Source organism: Anomaloglossus baeobatrachus, chromosome 6, assembly GCF_048569485.1.
Source record: "Anomaloglossus baeobatrachus isolate aAnoBae1 chromosome 6, aAnoBae1.hap1, whole genome shotgun sequence".
Lineage (NCBI taxonomy): Eukaryota > Metazoa > Chordata > Amphibia > Anura > Aromobatidae > Anomaloglossus > Anomaloglossus baeobatrachus.
The window spans coordinates 134,550,788-134,571,212 of NC_134358.1; the positions used below are offsets into that span (position 1 = coordinate 134,550,788).

Genomic DNA, 20,425 nt, shown 5'->3' on the forward strand with positions numbered 1-20,425 from the left:
TGCCAGATGGCACGGTGGTACTTACTCAGCCAGTAACGTACACGGAGTCTCTGGTAAAACAAACGGCTGGATGGACGAGTCCCACAGACGGCTGCGGCGGTCACTCCCGTAGGTTGGCGGTAACTGTCTCTCCCTGCACCGGTGTTGTGTTCTCGGCCCCGATGGCTTCCCACTGGTAACCCGCTCCCCAGTGGTATATTTGCCAGAGGAGCCCCTTTTGCCCGCAGGCGCTGGCCCTGGGAACTCTAGCTGTGGCGGTAGCTGTATTTCCCTTCACGGTTGAGCGGTTGCCTTTAGTCGGGTCTTTACTGCTGGGAAACCCCGGAGGTTCCCGTCGCTGACGGATTTGACTGGTTTAACGGCGACTCCAAGCCTGGTCGGGGTCCGCAGGCCCTGCCGAATGGTGCTGGCCTCTCTTCGCTCCCCGGTCCGGTACCGGCGAGCCACCGCCCGTCCCCGGTCCTTACGGTTGTGCGTCAATCGGCCTCGCCTGCAGATGGTCACCACCATCTGCCAACCTTGCTGTTTCTGTGCCCGGGCCACGTACCCGGACACGGCCAGTCAGCTCCTCCACTACTACTTTCTCAACTCTCCAAACTCAACTCCCAACTCAACTCAACTGAACTCTTTTCCCGCCTCCAGGACTGTGAACTCCTCGGTGGGAGGAGCCAACCGCCTGGTTCCTCTCTACCTGGTGTGGACATCAGCCCCTGGAGGGAGGCAACAAGGATTTTGTGTGTGTGGCTGATGTGCCTAACCGGGGTGTGTTGTTGCAGTACCTGTGACGTCCTGGCTTGTCCAGGGCGCCACAACATTATCTCAGGTTCTTCTGAGCACAGTAATGAGCTGTGTAGAGAGTACCGAGTACAGTATACACCAGTGTTTCCCAAACTCCAATCGTCATGGCCCCCAACAAGTCATGTTTTCAGGATTTCCTTACTATTGAACAGGTGATGGAATCATTATCAAGGCATCACCTGTGGTATATTAAGGAAATCCTGAAAACATGACCTGTTGGGGGTTGTCAGGACTGGAGTTTGGGAACCACTGGTATACACTGTGAGCTAATTGCTGAAGGACCTGTGATGATATGAGGTTGGGAGGAAGTCTGACTCATTTTCAGTCTCTGTTTCTATAAGAAGCTTGCAAAGGGTAAAGCTTGTGAGCCACAAAAATCCAGAGAATTGTGCACCACCTAGGGCCCCCTTCACATGATTTTCACGGACGTATCAAAGGTGCGTATTGTCCTCCATGAGCCGGTTTTATGGCACAACGTGTGTTCTCCATGTCTTATCCGTGATAAGACTCGGAGAATGGGAACGTTCTGCTCACCTGTCCCTGGCGTTGCTTCCGTGGTGCTGATCTTCGGTCTCCGGTCCTGCCGACTCCCCGCTGCTGCTGCTTCCGGCCCGCAATGGAGTGAATATGCAATGAGCATAATGAGCGGGGGTCGGAAGCAAGTGACAGCAGCGGCAGAGACAGCAGTGCTGGAAAAGGTGAGTATAGAAATTATTATTTTTTTTTTACAAACATGTGTGTTTTCTTCGGTGCGTGTCACACGAATCACATCCGTGCGGGCCGTGTGACACCCGTGATGCCGCAGAAAAATGGACATCTCTACATGTGGAGCACACAGGCACACGTATGCTTCACACGTACACACGGTCCATAGCAAAACACGTGTGCGCAGACCCATTGATTTTAATGGGTCGACGTGTGCCCATGTCTCCGGCACGTGAGGAAACAGAACACACACGTACCGGAGACACAGGCGTGTGAAGGAGGCCTAAAAGAAAAAAGAAAATATAAAAAGGTAAGAGCTGCTGAGGATGATTGGAGGAAGGGGGCACTTTACCCTTATAGTGTGTCACACACAAGCAAGTAGTGGACAATCCTGATTGTGTTCATTGTTTTTTTTCTTTTAGTTTGCTAACATCTAGTCAGCAATGGCACGGTCTTCTGTGGCGCCCTAGGACCTGGTCGCCACAACGGCATTGCCCTCCTGAGGGTTAATGCTGAGCCTGGAGGTAATGGGGAAATCTACTGGCCAGTAAGTTAACATCCACCGCAGTTTCTCCCTCAGGCCAGTAGGGGGAGCTCTGAACCTGAAGTTTCAGGGAGCTTCCTTAAGCCTGACCTGGGGGAGGAGTTAGTCAGTCTGTAGGGAGCAGTAGAAGTGAACAGACGCAGAGTGAGCTGTCCTGTGAATCTGGGGCCTGGAGCTAGAGTAGCTTGGTCCAGAGAAGCAGGAGTAGCTGAGAGGCAGCAGAGAGACTCGGACATCGGAGTCTGTGGCCACCAGGGCTTAAACATATTCCCTGGTAGCCGAATCCGAAGGGCAGGAGAGCTGCAAGCCCCTGGCCCAAACATCCCAAAGGTACAGCTGCAGCATCGAGGCCCGGTGTGGACTTCAGCAGAGAAGCACTAGAGAGAGGGCCTGCGCAGCCTGCTACAGAGGGAAAGGGACGTACCATCAGTCCCAGCAGCAAAGAGGGCCATTGCTGGATTCAGAGAAGCAGGGTCCTATGATAACAAAGAAAAGCACAGGAGTAGGCCTCATACTCAGCTGGCCAGAAAGATCACCCCAAGTACTTCCAGGCCGACTGGATCCCCATCACCACCTGTAACGGTCTCCCAGGACTGGACTGTGTTCGAAGTAAAAGAGGAAAAGGTAAAGAGACTGTTGTTTATGCCTGATTCTTTCATTGCCTGTCGGCCCTGCACCGTGTTAGCCGCACATCCCCATAGACTCTCACAAGCACCAACAGCGCCCCGGGCATTGCTCCACCTGTGGGGAGCAGTACCAACATTGCTGCCACATCATCACCCCGGAGGCCTTACACAGCAGCGGCGGCTTAATAGCCGCATACCACAGGTGGCGTCACGAACACAAACTTTATTACTTCAAGCCACATATTTTACTGACACCCACCAGGGCCACGGAGCCGGGCCCAGCCACCACTGACTATCACCGGACCAGTTCTGCCCGGCACCGGGTGTCCCATAGCCCTGGGGTGGGCGAGTCACTTCCTCCAAGCGTCTGACTGACCAAGATATTGAAGCAATTACAGTCATATGAAAAAGTTTGGGCACCCCTATTAATGTTAACCTTTTTTCTTTATAACAATTTGGGGTTTTCCAACAGAAACAGCTATTTCAGTTTCATATATCTAATAACTGATGGACTGAGCAATATTTCTGGATTGAAATGAGGTTTATTATACTAACTGAAAATGTGCAATCCGCATTTAAACAAAATTTTATCAGTGCAAAAGTATGGGCACCCTTATCAATTTCATGATTTGAACACTCCTAACTAATTTTTATTGACTTATTAAAGCACTAAATTGGTTTTGTAACCTCAGTGAGCTTTGAACTTCATAGGCAGGTGTATCCAATCATGAGAAAAGGTATTTAAGGTGGCCACTTGCAAGTTGTTCTCCTATTTGCATCTCCTATGAAGAGTGGCATCATGGGCTCCTCAAAACAACTCTCAAATGATCTGAAAATAAAGATTTTTCAACATAGGGGGAAGGATACAAAAAGTTGTCTCAGAGATTTAAACTGTCAGTTTCCACTGTGAGGAACATAGTAAGGAAATGGACGAACACAGGTACAGTTCTTAAGCCCAGAAGTTGCAGGCCAAGAAAAATATCAGAAAGGCAGAGAAGAAGAATGGTGAGAATAGTCAAGGATAAGCCACACACCACCTCCAAAGACCTGCAGCATCAACTTGCTGCAGATGGTGTCACTGTGCATCGGTCAACAATACAGCGCACGTTGCACAAGGAGAAGCTGTATGGGAGAGTGATGCGAAAGAAGCCGTTTCTGCAAGCACACCACAAACAGTCGCCTGAGGTATGCAAAAGCACATTTGGACAAGCCAGTTACATTTTGGAAGAAAGTCCTGTGGATTGATGAAACAAAGATTGAGTTGTTTGGTCATACAAAAAAGCGTAATGCATGGAGGCAAAAAAACACGGCATTCCAAGAAAAGCACTTGATACCCACAGTAAAATTTGGTGGAGGGTCCATCATTCTTTGGGGCTGTGTGGCCAATGCCGGCACTGGGAATCTTGTTAAAGTTGAGGGTCGCATGGATTCAACTCAGTATCAGCAGATTCTTGACAATAATGTGCAAGAATCAGTGACGAAGTTGAAGTTACGCAGAGGATGGATATTTCAGCAAGACAATGATCCAAAACACCGCTCCAAATCTACTCAGGCATTCATGCAGAGGAACAATTACAATGTTCTGGAATGGCCATCCCAGTCCCCAGACCTGAATATCATTGAAAATCTGTGGGATGATTTGAAGCATGCTGTCCATGCTCGGCGACCATCAAACTTAACTGAACTGGAATTGTTTTGTAAACAAGAATGGTCAAATATACCTTCATCCAGGATCCAGGAACTCATTAAAAGCTACAGAAAGCGACTAGAGGCTGTTATTTTTGCAAAAGGAGGATCTACAAAATATTAATGTCACTTTTATGTTGAGGTGCCCATACTTTTGCACCAGTCAAATTTTGTTTAAATGTGGATTGCACATTTTCTGTTAGTACAATAAACCTCATTTCAATCCAGAAATATTACTCAGTCCATCAGTTATTAGATATATGAAACTGAAATAGCTGTTGCAAAAACCCAAATTGTTATAAAGAAAAAAGGTTAACATTAATAGGGGTGCCCAAACTTTTTCATATGACTGTATGTTTCAAAGTGATGGTGAAAGTGAACTATCTTTTTCCGAGTACCTGCCACCAGCTAATCAAGCATCCTCATCCAGTAGATATTCCAGGGCCAGGAGAAAGAAAACGAAAGCATTGTTTCATTTGTACAAGAAGCTTAGAGCGGAAAACTGAGCGATATTTTACTACTTGTGGGGAAAATGTCTGTAAAGAACATTCTTCAGAAAAGATAATTGTTTGGAAGACCAATAAAATTGAAAAGAAAAAGTTAGAAAAGAAATGTAGCTGCAGCTAGTTTACTCTAGATTTATGTACCTTTGTGTGTTTTTAAGATCGTAGAAATTTTGAAAAAAAATGTTTTTTGGTGTTTTCTGCAAAAAATTATAATTAAAATGTTGTAGATTTGTGATGTCACGCATGCTAGGGTTAAACAATGGTAACGTAGATTTACTATTGGTCTTTTTTAACAGTAACAGTCACACACTTTTTTTAATCGAACAAGCCTTTTATACAGCAAGATGTATATTATCATCAACATACAATAGCATCACTTCCATAACAAAGTTAATATTTCACAATACTCCATGGAAAAATATTATATACATTACTTTCAATTGAAGTTTAGAAAAGTCGCTGAGACTGTGACCACTTCAGATAACTCACAGCCTAAACAAAATGCCTGCGTACAAAAATACACCCAGAATGGCCCTCGATCACACAGTATGCTGCCACCGCTGCACAATGCCACTGGCTGCCAGTCCCTGCCGCAGGACACCCCACTTTGTCACAGAGGTCGTATTATGGGGGTAGTCTTACTAACTTTGCCAAAATTTGATGCATTTCCTGCCACTTTTGGGCACAAATTGCGGAATTTTTAAACCAATTACTTATGTATTTAAAACACTATTTAGGCATCACTTCCAAAAGGGTGTGTGACTTTACAGTACATGGTTTAGCTGGCTGCAGAATGAGTTAACAGAGAATCCATCAGTGAGCTTCTTCTGAATGGAGACATGGTAACGCTCACCTTCCCTCTTCTGAGCTCATGTTTGCCGATTTATGACCATATAAAAGTTGGGCTGAACTTTGTCATCATAAATCAGCTGAAAATAATAATTAAAAATGTAAATCATGAGCTTAAGTGTCTTCATTGTCCTTTAACAGGTACTCCACACACACTGGAAATCGGCTGTATCTTATGCTCTTTACAAAGGGTTGATTTTACAATATTTATTTATTTCCTTTCTAACCGAGAAATAAAATTGACACATAGTAGTATAGTGACTGGGATTCGGACGGTGGGCTTCTGAATCTGCACAGAATGTATCAGCCAATGTGAAGAAGAAGAGCTGCAGTGTAAAGTATTAGAGGAAAAGCCTGAGCATCTGTCTGGAAAGATGACATATTTCAGGCTAAGACCCTGTTCACACCACATGCTTTTATTTTACAAATAGTGTACACGGTAAATGTGCCTATTGTCTCCATTGTCAGATACAGGCAAAAGAAGTGTCGACGTTTATAATACTACAAAAAAGCGCAATAGAATAGCTTGGTACACCGTTATTTCATCCGTTAAATTGATATATCCTAAGCTTTACAATAGCTGTTCATGACGAATGTGTGCCATCCACCATCCATGGGCTATATTGGCCTTCATTTAATGGGTATATCATGAAACTGCTCCCAATGACTCAGATAACGGGATCCCATATTAGTCTATAGGTGACCGCTGACGCTGTATATACCTCAATATACGCCAGGAGTAAAGCGGTGTTTTCTGATCAGGACTATAAATGGAGCAAAACTAAAATTATAAATAGCTGTAAAAATACTAAAAAGGTAGTAACTACTATTTTAGGCCCAGATCTGGAAGACCCCTTTAAGTGCATCCCATACCTAGAATCCAGGAGTCCTCTCCAGTCTACACCTCACAATATGAGCCGTGTCTGTAGATTACATGGGACTGTTCTCAATAATGGCCGCAGAACTAGAGCTTCTGTGTTTTCTAATCAGAAACTTTTCACCGCAACCCAACCTAATATTTTATACCAGGCAATTAATGAAAAGACCAGACATCAAGTAGGACACGACTATTATACTCCCCCCTTCTACAAGTCTACTATATAGACACATGTCCCTTATATAAACCAAATATTGGTTCCAAAAGCAAAGAAAAAACATGGTAAGAATCATGGTGTTAAGAAAAAAAAAAAAAAAGAAGAAATCTGGCCTATGGCTTATGGGGGACGCCATACCAGATTGTTCAGCCCCATATGTTAAAAGACACTTGCTATTCTTTGCATAATAAAAATGAAAATAAGGTAAGACGCTGTTACGTCTCCTCAGCCCGACCCTCCGTAAACCATTCATGTTCACTACGTTTAGTTCTTCAAATATAATAAACAGGGGTCAAGGATTATGGATAATAATAAATGTTTCTCTAATACAATCCCTGAGTATGTAACAATTAGCAATTGTCAGATCCTTCAACAACTTGGAATTAGCCCAACAGAAAAGGGATTGTCTCGGGAAACGCACAAAATTAATAGATTGTACAAGTCTGCAGATACAGCCATGGGTTTCTCAGCCAGCCTTACTTCACGCCTCTATCCGTGCAGCCTCATAGCCGTACATATAACACGTATTATGTGTCTGGGTGAAGCACACGCAGTTCGGCCTCCTATGATACAGTGCAGGGTCACTGAGCATTGATATCAGCCGATATATTAACACAAGCTGATCACTGATGAATTACATTATCTTCTACGTTGCAATAACCCATCTGACGGCCGTGACGGGGACGGGCGGAGAGTCACAGCTGGGGCTTAGAAAATCTTTTAAATACTCAGATAAAGAAAACAGATTCAATTAGTCCATAATATACACACAAGGATCTGACAGCCGCATGTAATGTACCCACACAACCTCTGAAGCTTGCCCATCAGACAGCCATTGCTGGAGGTGGGGATTCAGCGCGGAGAATCTCCCGTATGTGCAGACAGTAACTCGAGGACTTGTCCATGATCTATGGCTGCTGTTGATATTGCGCTTCTGTTGCTGTGTAGAAATCATCCAAGACACTTTGCAAGTAATCGAATGTGGGTCTCTCCTCAGCTTTCTCTTTCCAGCATTGTTTCATGACCTCGTACAGTTCTTCAGGACAGCTGTCCATGCGTGGTAGCCGGTAGCCGCGCTGCAGCGCAGACATCACATCTGTATTACTCATCCCTAACGAAAAAAAAAAAAGTTACATAATGAGAATTTTGCCCCAATATTAGCTGCATGGTTTTCCCAACTCTCTCCTTATACATGTATTCCTACTTCATTTTTTCATTAATGGCGTTGTCTAGTTTGGATAACTCTAGTCGTTTTGTTGGAGCTGTAATTGACTAGGTGACGACGGGCTGAAACCCAACACTATCCTATGGGGTAACATAGGTTGAACTCTGCGGACGTGTGTCTTCTTTCAACCTTAACGTGAATCTGTCATCATGGTTTTGCCACTTAGTCTGAGAGCAGCAATATAAACAGACAGAGACCCTGATTCCAGTGATGTGTCACTTGATGAGCTGCTTGCTGAGTAGTTTTGATAAAATCACTGATTTATCAGCAGGAGATTATCACTAGAAGATTAGTAGACCTGTTGCCATGTACTTCTCCATATTCATAAGCTCTGTGTAACATCACCCCCACTACTGATTGGCAGATAAAACATCACATCAGTGATGTGGGTGCGGTTATACAGAGCTCAGCATTCAGAGAACTGGTAGATCTGTATCAGATAAGGCATATAAAATACTACAAGCAGCCCATTAAGTGACACATTGTTACAATCAGGGTCTCTGCCCCTTTATTATGATGCTTTCAGGTTATTATTATTATTATTATTATACAGCCTTCAGCTCAATATTGAGTCCTCGCAACTTGCTGGATGAACGCTCTGTAAGAAGATCAACCATGTGCAAGCCTAGATGGGTCCACCAGGGTCAGGAAGCAAAAATCTATCAACAGAATCCCTTTAAATCTATGAAATATTAAAGGTATTTGTCCTCTCCACAGACAACCCCTTCTCAATCTGTATGTCTCCTCCTTTTTAAAATAATAACAACACTTATACTCCCATCCGGTGCCGGCGCTGTTCCAGCGGTATCACATGACCGTGTTCTTTCACAGAATCATGGTGGCCAATCAGTGGCTCCTGCCTTTGGACGTATCACATACATTCAGAGGATGTGAGAGCAGTAGTGCTCATTTACTCAATGTAAACGGTGTGTAAAGGTGGGAGGAGAGAAGTGGCTGCTGATTGGCTGCCATGATCATGTGATGTAACACTGTTATTTGATCCCGCTGGAACAACATCGTCACCGGAGTATAAGCGGTATTATTTTAAAATGTGGAAACACATGGATTGAGAAGGGGTTGTATGAGGAGTGGACAAACACCTTTAAGAAATAGAAGAGCTGTCCATTTATATTAATACATATGTAAGGTGCTCCATCACTGACTGCACCCTTATTTATAAAATGGCCATTTTATTCATAGCCCAACTAAATACATTTCTTCAAAATGTTTGAAGGATAAGATTTGCATTGGTTACGATTTTTTTGGAAAAAGTAGATTTTATTCCACCTATGTACTATAAAGAAATGTTTAACCCCTTTAACACCCACCAATCTGTAACTTACCTGGATATGGTATCTTTCCATATGTTATAATTTCATACAGCAGAATTCCAAATGACCACACATCTGACTTAATGGTAAATGAGCCGTAGTTGATCGCTTCTGGAGACGTCCATTTGATTGGGAATTTTGCACCTGAACAGCAAATAGATTAATCAAACACAGGAAAGAATAGACATTTCTATAGAGCTCTTCTCACTTGGGACTCTAAGTGCTAAGGAAGTCACTCCATACACATTTCTGCAGATGTTCTGTCCAGATTTGTAGGCCGGCGTATAAGACGACTGGGCGTATAAGACGACCCCCAACTTCTGCCCTAAAAATATAGAATTTGGGATATACTCACTGTATAAGACTACCCCGCTCCCAAATGAAAAAAAGTCTGCTTTGATTGCAACATGTTAATTTTAATTCCGCGAGAGCCGTACAATATGTTTTTAAAGGGCCATTGACAGATCAATTGCTCCAATGTTCACTTAGTACAGCAAGGAATGCTCCTCCCTGCTGTATAAAGCCACAACTGGACTGAAACAATGGTACTACACTCTGCTACAAACAGACACACACAACTCTGCTACAAACAGACAAACACACACAACTCTGCTACATACAGACAAACACACACAACTCTGCTACAAACAGACAAACACACACAACTCTGCTACATACAGACAAACACACACAACTCTGCTACATACAGACAAACACACACACACAACTCTGCTACATACAGACAAACACATACAACTCTGCTACATACAGACAAACACATACAACTCTGCTACATACAGACAAACACATACAACTCTGCTACATACAGACAAACACATACAACTCTGCTACATACAGACAAACACATACAACTCTGCTACATACAGACAAACACATACAACTCTGCTACATACAGACAAACACATACAACTCTGCTACATACAGACAAACACGTACAACTCTGCTACATACAGACAAACACATACAACTCTGCTACATACAGACAAACACATACAACTCTGCTACATACAGACAAATACACACAACTCTGCTGCTCTGTGGGGCCTGCACCCGCGGCTCGGCGGGTACAGCACCCGCGGCATCGGCGGGGGGGGGATTGGCAGGGCATACATCTGGGGGGTTAGAAGCAGCTCACCGGGGCCCATAATGGGCACAAGTCCCCCTGTGTTAGATATCTCCCCCATAGTGCTGCCCATGGCCCCTATATAGATCGCACAAGTCCCCCTGTGTCAGATATCGCCCCCATAGTGCTGCCCATGGCCCCTATAGATCGCACAAGTCCCCCTGTGTCAGATATGGCCCCTAGGCTGCTGCCCAAAGTAAAATAAAACCCTCTTTCCTTATCTCCTCCAGCGCTGAGCTCCCTCCTGTCTCCCTCCGTGCTTCTGTTCTTCCACTTCCTGGTTCTCAGTGCGGTCATGTGATCGGCACAGCAGCCTGAGATCTCTGCCTGATCACAGTGGAAGCAGGGACACGGGGAGAAACGCTGCAGGGGTAAGTAAAGCTTTTTTATTTTAGAATGAGCAGCAGCCTGGGGGCCAAATCTAACACAGGGGGGACATGTGCGATCACACTGGGACGCAGGCTCATAATATGCACCGCTGCCCCAGCCCCTCACTGCGTGCGATTTCAGCACCATTGGAGATGGACAGCGGCTGTGCATATTATATGAGCGGGTGCAGGAGATCAAAGGATGCAGCCCGCAGCGTTCCCCTGTGCTCCAGAGCTGCTGCCCCCACCTCCCCTGGACCCTGCAGTGTACATACACCCCACCCCCCCCCCGTATATCCGGCGTATAAGACGACCCCCCACTGTAGCCATTATTTTAAGGGGGTAAAAAGTTGTCTTATACGCCAGTATATACGGTAATTAGCAACATTACAGTACCATCAAAGTGGAAGAAGTATAACATACATTATATCTTCCACTAGCTGGGCTAAAGATCAATGCAGGAATTGACATGGAAGTGTTCAGTTTCAGTTCTCAGGACGTTGATTCTTTCAGCAGACATTAACTAGACATTTCACCTAGTCGAATGCATGTTTAATCCTTTAAAGAGTCCACAACATTTTTTTTCCTCACATAAGGACATATCCTTATGGCACTAGAATATCGTTGTGGTTTGATAGTGTAAGGAGGTGGTCGGCGTACGAAGAACTTCCCACCGAAGACCCTAACCAAAATGTTTTATGATATTTTATGCTGGTATTGTTGTAAGTTTGGCCGGCGCCATCTAGTGGCTGAAAGGGTACAGTGTAGTATTGAATTTTACGTTTTTGTAATGTATACTGTGTTCATACATATGCCTATATGCCTTTAAGTGTAGAGAGTATAATGTGTTCTATATAGGTCCTTTTATGATAGGAAAGACTATATTGTGCAAAGTATAAACACGTATTAGATAAGGCTTAGTGCAACTAGGTACAAGGGAGCAGGAGTAGGTGAAGTGGTAGATAAGGTGTTAAATGTTAGATTAAGGTTCAGCAGGTAGCTATTGAGTCATTGGTAGTAAATGAATAGGCTGGATGGAATGCAATAAGCGGGTACTGCAGCTGCATTTAACAGCAAATGCACTATGGATTAAGGATAAGGTTTAGCCCCTGGGAGGAGTTTGGGAAGTAAATCCCTGGACAGGGAAAAGTACAGAGAGAAGAAGATGGCTGCCTGAGGCGCAGGGTGTGAGTTGTGCCGGGGTCGGACCAGTCCCCCTATGAGCAGGCTCCGTTGTCGGTGGGCCTGCTGGGTGAACAGGTGCACGCAGGACCCTCAGAACACGGAACAGTGCAGTGCTGGGACCCTAGATAACAGTTAGGGTTGGACCTGTCTGCTGTGACGAAACACTGCTAATAGAAGAAGTTCAGTATAGTGCAAGAGTGCACAGAGAAAGAAAGGAACAGACTGAAAGGAACAGACTGAAAGGAACAGACTGAAAGGAAGCAGTAGAGAGGAAGGATTTATAGTGACTATAACCTGTATGAGAAAACCCTGCTGAAGTACAAGTAAAGTTGTGTTTAAGAAAAGAAACCCTGATTGTTGTCGTCTCCTTGCTTAAATCTGACCCCAGAGAAAAGAAGGACCCGAAGTATCCCAAGTGGCAAGTAAGTGGAAGAACCCCAAATGTCTACTGGCCTGACAACCTGCCTGTAGCAGGGCCTTGAGGTTGCACTTTGAGGACACAGACCACGACTACAGCACTCCCTGTGGCCCCTGTTTACAATCGGCCCAAGTTATTGACCATTTTAAATGTAAGGAGGTTAGTCTACAATAAATAAGATGAATATTTTTGGGGTACATTTCCTAGCAGCCCATCTTGTGCCACCTCTAACGCTTCAGGTCCTTTTCTACATGATCATCTTATAGCACATTACTTCACGAGTGTGGAAATAAAATGCCTGTATATATTGTCACAATTTTTTGGGATGAATCTTCTGCTTGGTGTGCCATCTTCCTAAAGATTTTCCACCACCACTACTATGCCATGCTTCCTACAAGTTTACTGGATTATGCAATGTGAAAAATATTCACAATAGTGTACGAGACACTGGAGTGGTGCTTTCAATCTAAGCTCCATGCCCCCGGTCTTAGACTCACTATCTGGCATTTTCACCATTTATTGGCACCACTTAGGTCCTGGGGCACCATCTTTTGACTACAACGTCTGACTGCCTGGTAGTCAGAAGTTACGTCACAATCGCTCAATGCAAGTCTATGAGAGCCAGAATGAGGCCAGAATGAGGCTCTCAGACTTGTATTGATTTCTTAAGTCCAGCACGCTCCATGAAACACTGGAGCAGCCGGGAGGTCACAAATCACCGCAGACTGACTGGAGCGGCGGTGATGAAAAATGAAGATAATGGCAGCTAAGTATGAGACAAGAGGCAGGGAAATTAGATTGGAAGCTTCATTCCAGCAGTAAAATAATGAAAACAAAATGCTAGAGTGGTGCTTTAAGCACACAGTCTGGAGGCCACTTGCTGTCCCACAGGTGGTCATCTGTGGTCCATAGGTCACTGGAGCTCCCGAGACATCAGGAAAACAGAGATCAGAATGGAAGAGGAGCGTATCAGCAGCCCTTAATAACATTATGCTGGAACACAACATGTCAAAGCACAGTGTATGGGGCGGACGTGCATCTTACTGCATTGTTGGTTGTATGGAGAAAGTTTTTCTTCATAGTCTTCCCAAACATCCGCCATATTTGTACGGCATAGCAGGTGGTGATTCCACGCAAATAGACATTTACAGCTCAGTGATTGCGTCAGCACCATGTGTGGCCAGTCAGCTTCAAATTTCTGCTACATTCGTCTCATTTACCTGGCTGAGTTTGAGACCCCTTGTGTATGTGGCGCCCTGGACAAGCCAGGTCGTCACAGGTACTGCAACAACACACCCCACACCCCGAGATAGGCACACCAGTCACACACAAATCCTTGTTGCCTCCCTCCAGGGGCTGATGTCCACACCAGGTGGGGTGGAGCCAGGCGGTTGGCCCCACCCACTGAGGAGTTCACAGTCCTGGAGGCGGGAAAGAAAGTCAGAACAGAGTGGTTAGGGAGAGTGAACGAGCAGGAGTAAAGTGGCAAGTGAGGAGCAGACTGACCGTGTCCGGGTACGTGGCCCGGGCACCGAGAGCAAGGTTGGCAGACGGTGGTGGCCGTCTGCAGGAGAGGCTGATTGACGCGGTACCGTAGGACCGGGGACGGGCGGTGGCCCGCCGGTACCGAACCGGGGAGCGAAGAGAAGCCAGCACAAACCGGCTGGGCCTACGGACCCCGACCAGGCTTGGAGTCGCCGTTAAACCGGTCAAATCCATTAGCGACCGGAACCTCCGGGGTTTCCTAGCAGCAAAGACCCGACTGAAGGCAACCGTCCAAACCGAGAAAGGGAAACACAACTACCACCACAGTTAGAATTCCCATGGCCAGAGCCTGCAGGCAAAAGGGGCTCCTCCGGCCCATATCCGAGTTGGGGAGCGGGTTACCGGTGGGAAGCCATCGGGACCAAAGATACACAACAGGTGCAGGAAAAGGCAGCCACCACCAACCTACCGGGAGTAACCACAGCAGCCGGCTGCGGGACCCGTCCATCCAGCCGTTTGTTTTACCGGAGACTCTGTATCCATCATTGGCTGAGTGAGTACCTCCGTGCCGTCCGGCACCGCGCTGCCCCCGCGACCCTGCACCATTCCAACCCTGCCTCCCTGTCCCACCTCACCGGGCCCCGGGACCACCAACCCCCCTATCTACGGAGGGGAGAGAAACATCTCGGCTGCTCCCTGTCATCGCTCCCGGGATCCCCGTCCAGAGCAGCGGTGGTGTCCCAAACTCACCACAAACCGTGGGTGGCGTCACGGACCAACTCCCCAAACCCAAACCACCCCTTTTCACTCACGGGCGAGGAGCGCCGCTCGAGTCCCCGGATCCGGCCCACCGCTCGAGCCACCGAGCAGCAGCAGCAGCAGCGCCGTACCCGAGCGCCAGCGAGAGCGCAGCAGCGACGGCTCCCTCCCCGCCCGCGACATGTACAGTATATATTTGAATAGGTTTCATGATATTCAGGAATGATTAGGCCATACCTTCCCTCGCTGTATATTCATTATCTTCAATAACACGAGCCAGGCCAAAGTCTGCTATTTTACACATCAGAGCCTCGGAAACGAGCACATTCGCTGCTCTAAGATCACGGTGAATGTAGTTTTTTCTTTCAATGTAGGCCATACCTTCAGCAATCTGAAAGAGATAATGTAATAAGAGAATATTCATGTTGCACATACTCATAAATTATACCTTGATACTGACTATAGTGTAGATTCTTCTGATTGTCACATACAGTAAGCGTATAATCTACTGGACACTTTTTCCCAGTTACAGTATTCTTGATATGGGTTATTCCCCTGCCAGCACCTGGTAGATCTACTGAAACCTGAACCAACAGATCATTTAACATTTCTGTGCACTAAGTGATCTGGTAAAACACGTTTCTAGTAACTGGAAGAATCCAGCAGAATGCAGTGAAATATGCACTACAATGTGGAAAGGAAATGTAAGAAATACAGGTAAAGAAAATATCTAACATAAATATGGAAAATAACCAAGTATTCAAAAACAAAAAACCCATGCATAACTACAAGCATCAGTCCACTAGGTAAGGAATATACGGAATTCCCGCAGCGGAGCAGCTCCAGTGATGCCGCTCCAGCGATGTCGGTCACATGACAGTGTTGTGTCACCTATCTAACTAGACAATCAATCACTGCTGATCAGCTGCAGCCTTTATTTTGTGGTCAGAGAAGATATCTGCTCTGATGGAATATTGATGAGCAGCAGCGAATCAGCGGCAGCGGAGACTGCTAAATGACAGTAGCTCATCAATATTCCATCAGGGTGAATGACCACCTTGACAAAAAAGTAAGCAATCAGGGATGGCCGATTAGCTGCAGCAGTTACGTTACACATCAATGTCACATGATCTGCGGGAATCCTGCAAGGGGAGAGTAAAGATTGTTGGGGGGGGGGTTATTGAACATTGCCGTTATTAAGCAAGGATTTTCCAGGAACGGACCCTTTAAGCTGCATGGATTTCTCGCTTTTTAGGTAAACCTCCATGCTTCTCTCGGTGCACATTTGGGATTGAGTGTTCATACAACATCTGTGTCAGGTATGGCCAAAATTGTCTCCATTAGTAGATTTACGGGCTTCATTCTAAATAAGCAATGTTGGGTGGACTCTGGCTTTTATAATTTGCCACAACAACACAGAACATATGTACTGTATAAATAGATATATATTATGAAGACATTGAGCCTTGGCAGCATTGTGTCTTAGTTCCCCTTCTGGGGCTTCATTATATTTTTTCACATTCTGACCGTGAAGACTCTCAGTTCCTCTTTATGCTGCTGGTTTTACAGTTACGATTATACTAAATGTAAACTTATTGCCTTCATTATACTATTTAAGATTGATGTTATCACCACTAAAGGCCTCCATACACTCACTAAAGTTGGCCGAACCAGCCAATATAGTCTGGATCAGACAACAGTCTAATGTGTATGGGTGCCACCTGACTCTTCCCAGGCAAATCATGTTGGGGGAAATAAGGGCTGGGCATTTCTCATATATCGACCATTTTTCAGGAGATAATCCACTGCAGAGTTGTTTGATAGAGGCTTTCTCCCCTCCTCTGTGATAACATATGAAAGTTTGGCTGAGGTGCATGGGGAAATCAGGAGAGAGAGCGGTTGATCTTGGTGAATGACAGTCGTTAATGTGTATGTGATCTTTAAAGGGAATCTGACACTAGGATCAACCCTCCTTGGCATCTATATGGGCATGCAGGTCATAGAAGGTTACATAAAATGATTCTTTGATATCTGATTGTTTTCTTATTAAGGAACACATTGATTTCTCTGAAATATGTAAATGAGCTGTTACGATCTATGGGCCGGTCACAGATCTCCCTGAGAATCTGCCTCCAGAGATTATTGTAAATGAAAGGGGCATTACCAGTGTGAGACATGTAATGACTGACAGTCTGCTCTCCTGATCTACATGTCTCACACTGGTAACATCTATGTTCATTTAAAAAGTTCTGGAGGCAGATTCTCAGGAAGATTGGTGTTCGGCCCATAGATCTTAAAGGGAACCTGTCAGGTGACTTATGCCCTCAAAGCATGCAGCATTTACATGTCAAAGTTCCCTTCCTAACCTTCCCTGTATAACATCATTCTAGACTAGTCGGCTCGCTTTACATGTTATCACACCCTTGTGGGCATGATGATTTCCATGAGCTGGCAGGGTGAGGTGGAACATTATGGAGAGGTGCGAAGTGTGGGTGATCATTATTGAGCAGTGTGGGGGATATTATGGAGAGGTGCAGAGAGTGGAAGAACACTATGAAGCAGTGCAGGGTGTGGGACAACAAAATGGAGCAGTCCAGGGTGTGGGACAACATTATGGAGCCGTGCAGGGTGTGTGGGAACATTATGGGGCATGCGGGGGAGTATTATGGAGCGGTGCAGGCTGTGAGGGAACATTATGGAGCAGTGCAGGGTGTGGAGGAATATTATTGAGTGGGGTTGGGTGCGGGAGAACATAATGGAGAGGTGCAGGGAGTGGGAGAACAATATGGAGTGGTGCAGGGGATATTTGTATAGGAAGCACAATGAGGGTGAAATATTTATTTAGGGGCACAACATGGGAGACAATTTTATTTTTAAGGACACCATGTTGAGTTGTGCTGCAGAAGACCAGAGAAGAGGGAAGTCTTCAGGGGCAGGTTATGGATGTGAAACGTCATCATGGCGTTGGTACTATGATAAAAGGGTTGGTGACAAGAGATGGGAACGACTCCAATCAAAGATGATGTAAATGATCATTTGTGATATTGACTATGTCTCATCACTATTGTGGTTCCTGTATGACCTGATGACTGATAACTGCCCAGTATTTAATTACCATTGTTATGGACATAGTAATAGTAGGTTCATATGATACAGGTGTATCATGGGGATGACCTGGACCTGCAATTGATCACTGGTGATTTATTCCTGAACTGACTGTGGTTTTGATCATGCAGCAATCCAAAACAAGCTTCATGTTAAAACTGAAAATTTTTCCAAACTTAGTTTAGAGATTATGAGTAGGATTTAGTTGAGTTTCTACTCTAAAACCTCAGTGTAAGTTGGGTGTGTTCACATTGAGCAGAAACTCTCCAGATCCTTCCCAAACACTCAAAACTTGATTCTGCTGATATATTAATTTAAGTACCGGTACCCATTTACATTCATTTGCTGGTCTTTGGATTGGTGCAGTATGACAATGTGACCCTTGGCCAAAAATGTGCAGTCTTGCATTCTATAAAACTTGTTGAAAAGTGCTCATTTTAGTTACACTGATTTCTGCATATTCGGAGAATTTGAAGCATGTTTGACGTTATAACCACTTTCCATATTTTGGACACCAAGGAATTTGTGGCCACTAGCAAAAACTTGTACCAAACTTGTTGACTGTCAACTAGGAGTAGCCTCGATAATAACTTGAAACATATACACCGCTTAATAGAGGTAGAGCGGGTGATTAACAGCTGATGAGGCCCTCAACCACTTCAGTCAGCTCTGTGAAACTGTGCATGAACTCAGAAGCCACTTCCATGGGTCAGTCTTAGAAGAAAAACTAACTCCTGAACTACTAACTGTGCCACAGGATTTTATCACTTTGTGACCATCGTACCTTCTACAACTGTGGTGAATAGCCGCTATTTTTTGGGTACTAGATATGCTGGTGCAATGCACATATTGTGATAACGGACCTTAGGTGGAATTTCTGCTACAATATAATTTTTTCTTAAGCACTGTCACTTTGATAGTCCCAAACTTAAGATGGCGGGACAAAAATGGTTGCCACCATGAGACATCTACCTCATGGACTATGGGACTATCCTTATCAGCACAATTCCATCTAATGACTATTGCTTGCCAATATTCTTCAACATGGCTCCCACTCACAAGCTCTTTTTTATTCTGTCTTTCTTCTTCCTTCTGGTCAAAATAAACGTGAACACAAACATATAATGGGAACAACAGACACCCATAAATGAGGAAAGAACAGACGGGACACATATCCATGGGAGAATGCAGACACAAATATTAGTCTGCTCTGGTACCTGACTACAGGGAGGTGCGCTGCGAGGACTAATTGTTTTTGAGTGTAACTAACCAAGTCTTAACCCTAAAACGCATACCTGAGGCCTCGCAGGCCTGCTAGGTACTTGTTTTCTATTGTAGATTTCTATGGTTGCGCGTTCTAGGGTTAAATTACTGGCATTACAAGGTTACATCAATGGTAGAAACTGTTGATAATGCTGAACGACACGAAATCTGACACATAACTTCTGTCGCATTAGATTAAAGGGGACCTGTCAGGTGCAATATGAACCCAGAACCACGAGCAATTCTGGGTGCATAATACTAATCCCTGCCTAACTGTCCCAGCCTATAGTAGCATAGATAAAGAAATCTTTAGAAAAAGTATTTCTAAAGATCCTTTATAGTTACATAGTTACTTAGGTTGAAAAAAGACCTAGGTCCATCTAGTTCAGCCTTCCTCCAGCAGTTCTACATTTGGTCACTTAAGGGTGCTTTACACGCTGCGACATAGCTAGCGATTGCTAGCGATGTCGCGAGCGATAGCACCCGCCCCCGTCGTTGCTGTGATATGTGGTAATCGCTGCCGTAGCAAACAATATTGTTACGGCAGCGTCACACGCACATACCTGTTCTGCGACGTCGCTGTTGCTGCCGAACAATCCCTCCTTCAAGGGGGAGGTGCGTTCGGCGTCACAGCGACGTCACAAAACGGCCCTCAAATAGCAGAGGAGGGGCGGAGATGAGCAGCCGAAACATCCCGCCCACCTCCTTCCTTCCTCATTGCTGGTGGACGCAGGTAAGGAGATGTTCGTCGTTCCTGCGGTGTCACACATAGCGATGTATGATGCCGCAGGAATGACAAACAACCAGCGGCATGCACCACCAACGATATTATGAAAAGGAGCCACGTGTAAACGATCAACGTTTTTTGCCATTTTTGCGATCGTTGATCGTTGCTCCTAGATGTCACACGCTGCAATGTCGCTAACGGCGCCGGATGTGTGTCACGAACAACGTGACCCCGACAATATATCGTTAGCGATGTCACAGCGTGTAAAGCACCCTTAAGTAATTTATAACCAACAATGTTTTGTGTACTGAGGAAATCATCCAGCCCTTTTTTAAAAGCTGTTATAGTATCTGCCATTACTACCTCTTGTGGTAGGGCATTCCACAGTCTGACTGCTCTAACTGTAAAGAACCCTTTTTATTTAGCTGCCGGAATCGCTTTTCTTCCACTCGCAGTGAGTGCCCCCTGGTCCTTAGTATTGTCTTTGGAAGAAATAAGTCATGTGCCAGTCCTTTATATTGACCACACATGTATTCATACATATAAATGAGATCTCCTCTGAGATGTCTTTTTTCTAAGCTAAACATATCTAACTTTTTCAACCTCT

General features: G+C 45.1%; 1 protein-coding gene across 5 annotated transcripts in view; it reads right to left on the reverse strand.

The window, feature by feature from the left end:
* Positions 1 to 5,176: 5,176 nt before the first annotated feature.
* Positions 5,177 to 20,425, reverse strand: part of LYN (LYN proto-oncogene, Src family tyrosine kinase) — a 133,330-nt gene continuing 118,081 nt past the window's right edge. For all 5 annotated transcript variants that reach the window (XM_075353258.1, XM_075353261.1, XM_075353260.1 and 2 more), the window contains exons 11-13: positions 14,961 to 15,114; positions 9,377 to 9,508; positions 5,177 to 7,919 (exon numbers count right to left, since the gene is read on the reverse strand). In XM_075353258.1, coding sequence (XP_075209373.1) covers positions 7,717 to 7,919; positions 9,377 to 9,508; positions 14,961 to 15,114 — 489 coding nt within the window. In that variant the 3' untranslated portion in view covers positions 5,177 to 7,716. The remainder of the gene's footprint in view (positions 7,920 to 9,376; positions 9,509 to 14,960; positions 15,115 to 20,425) is intronic.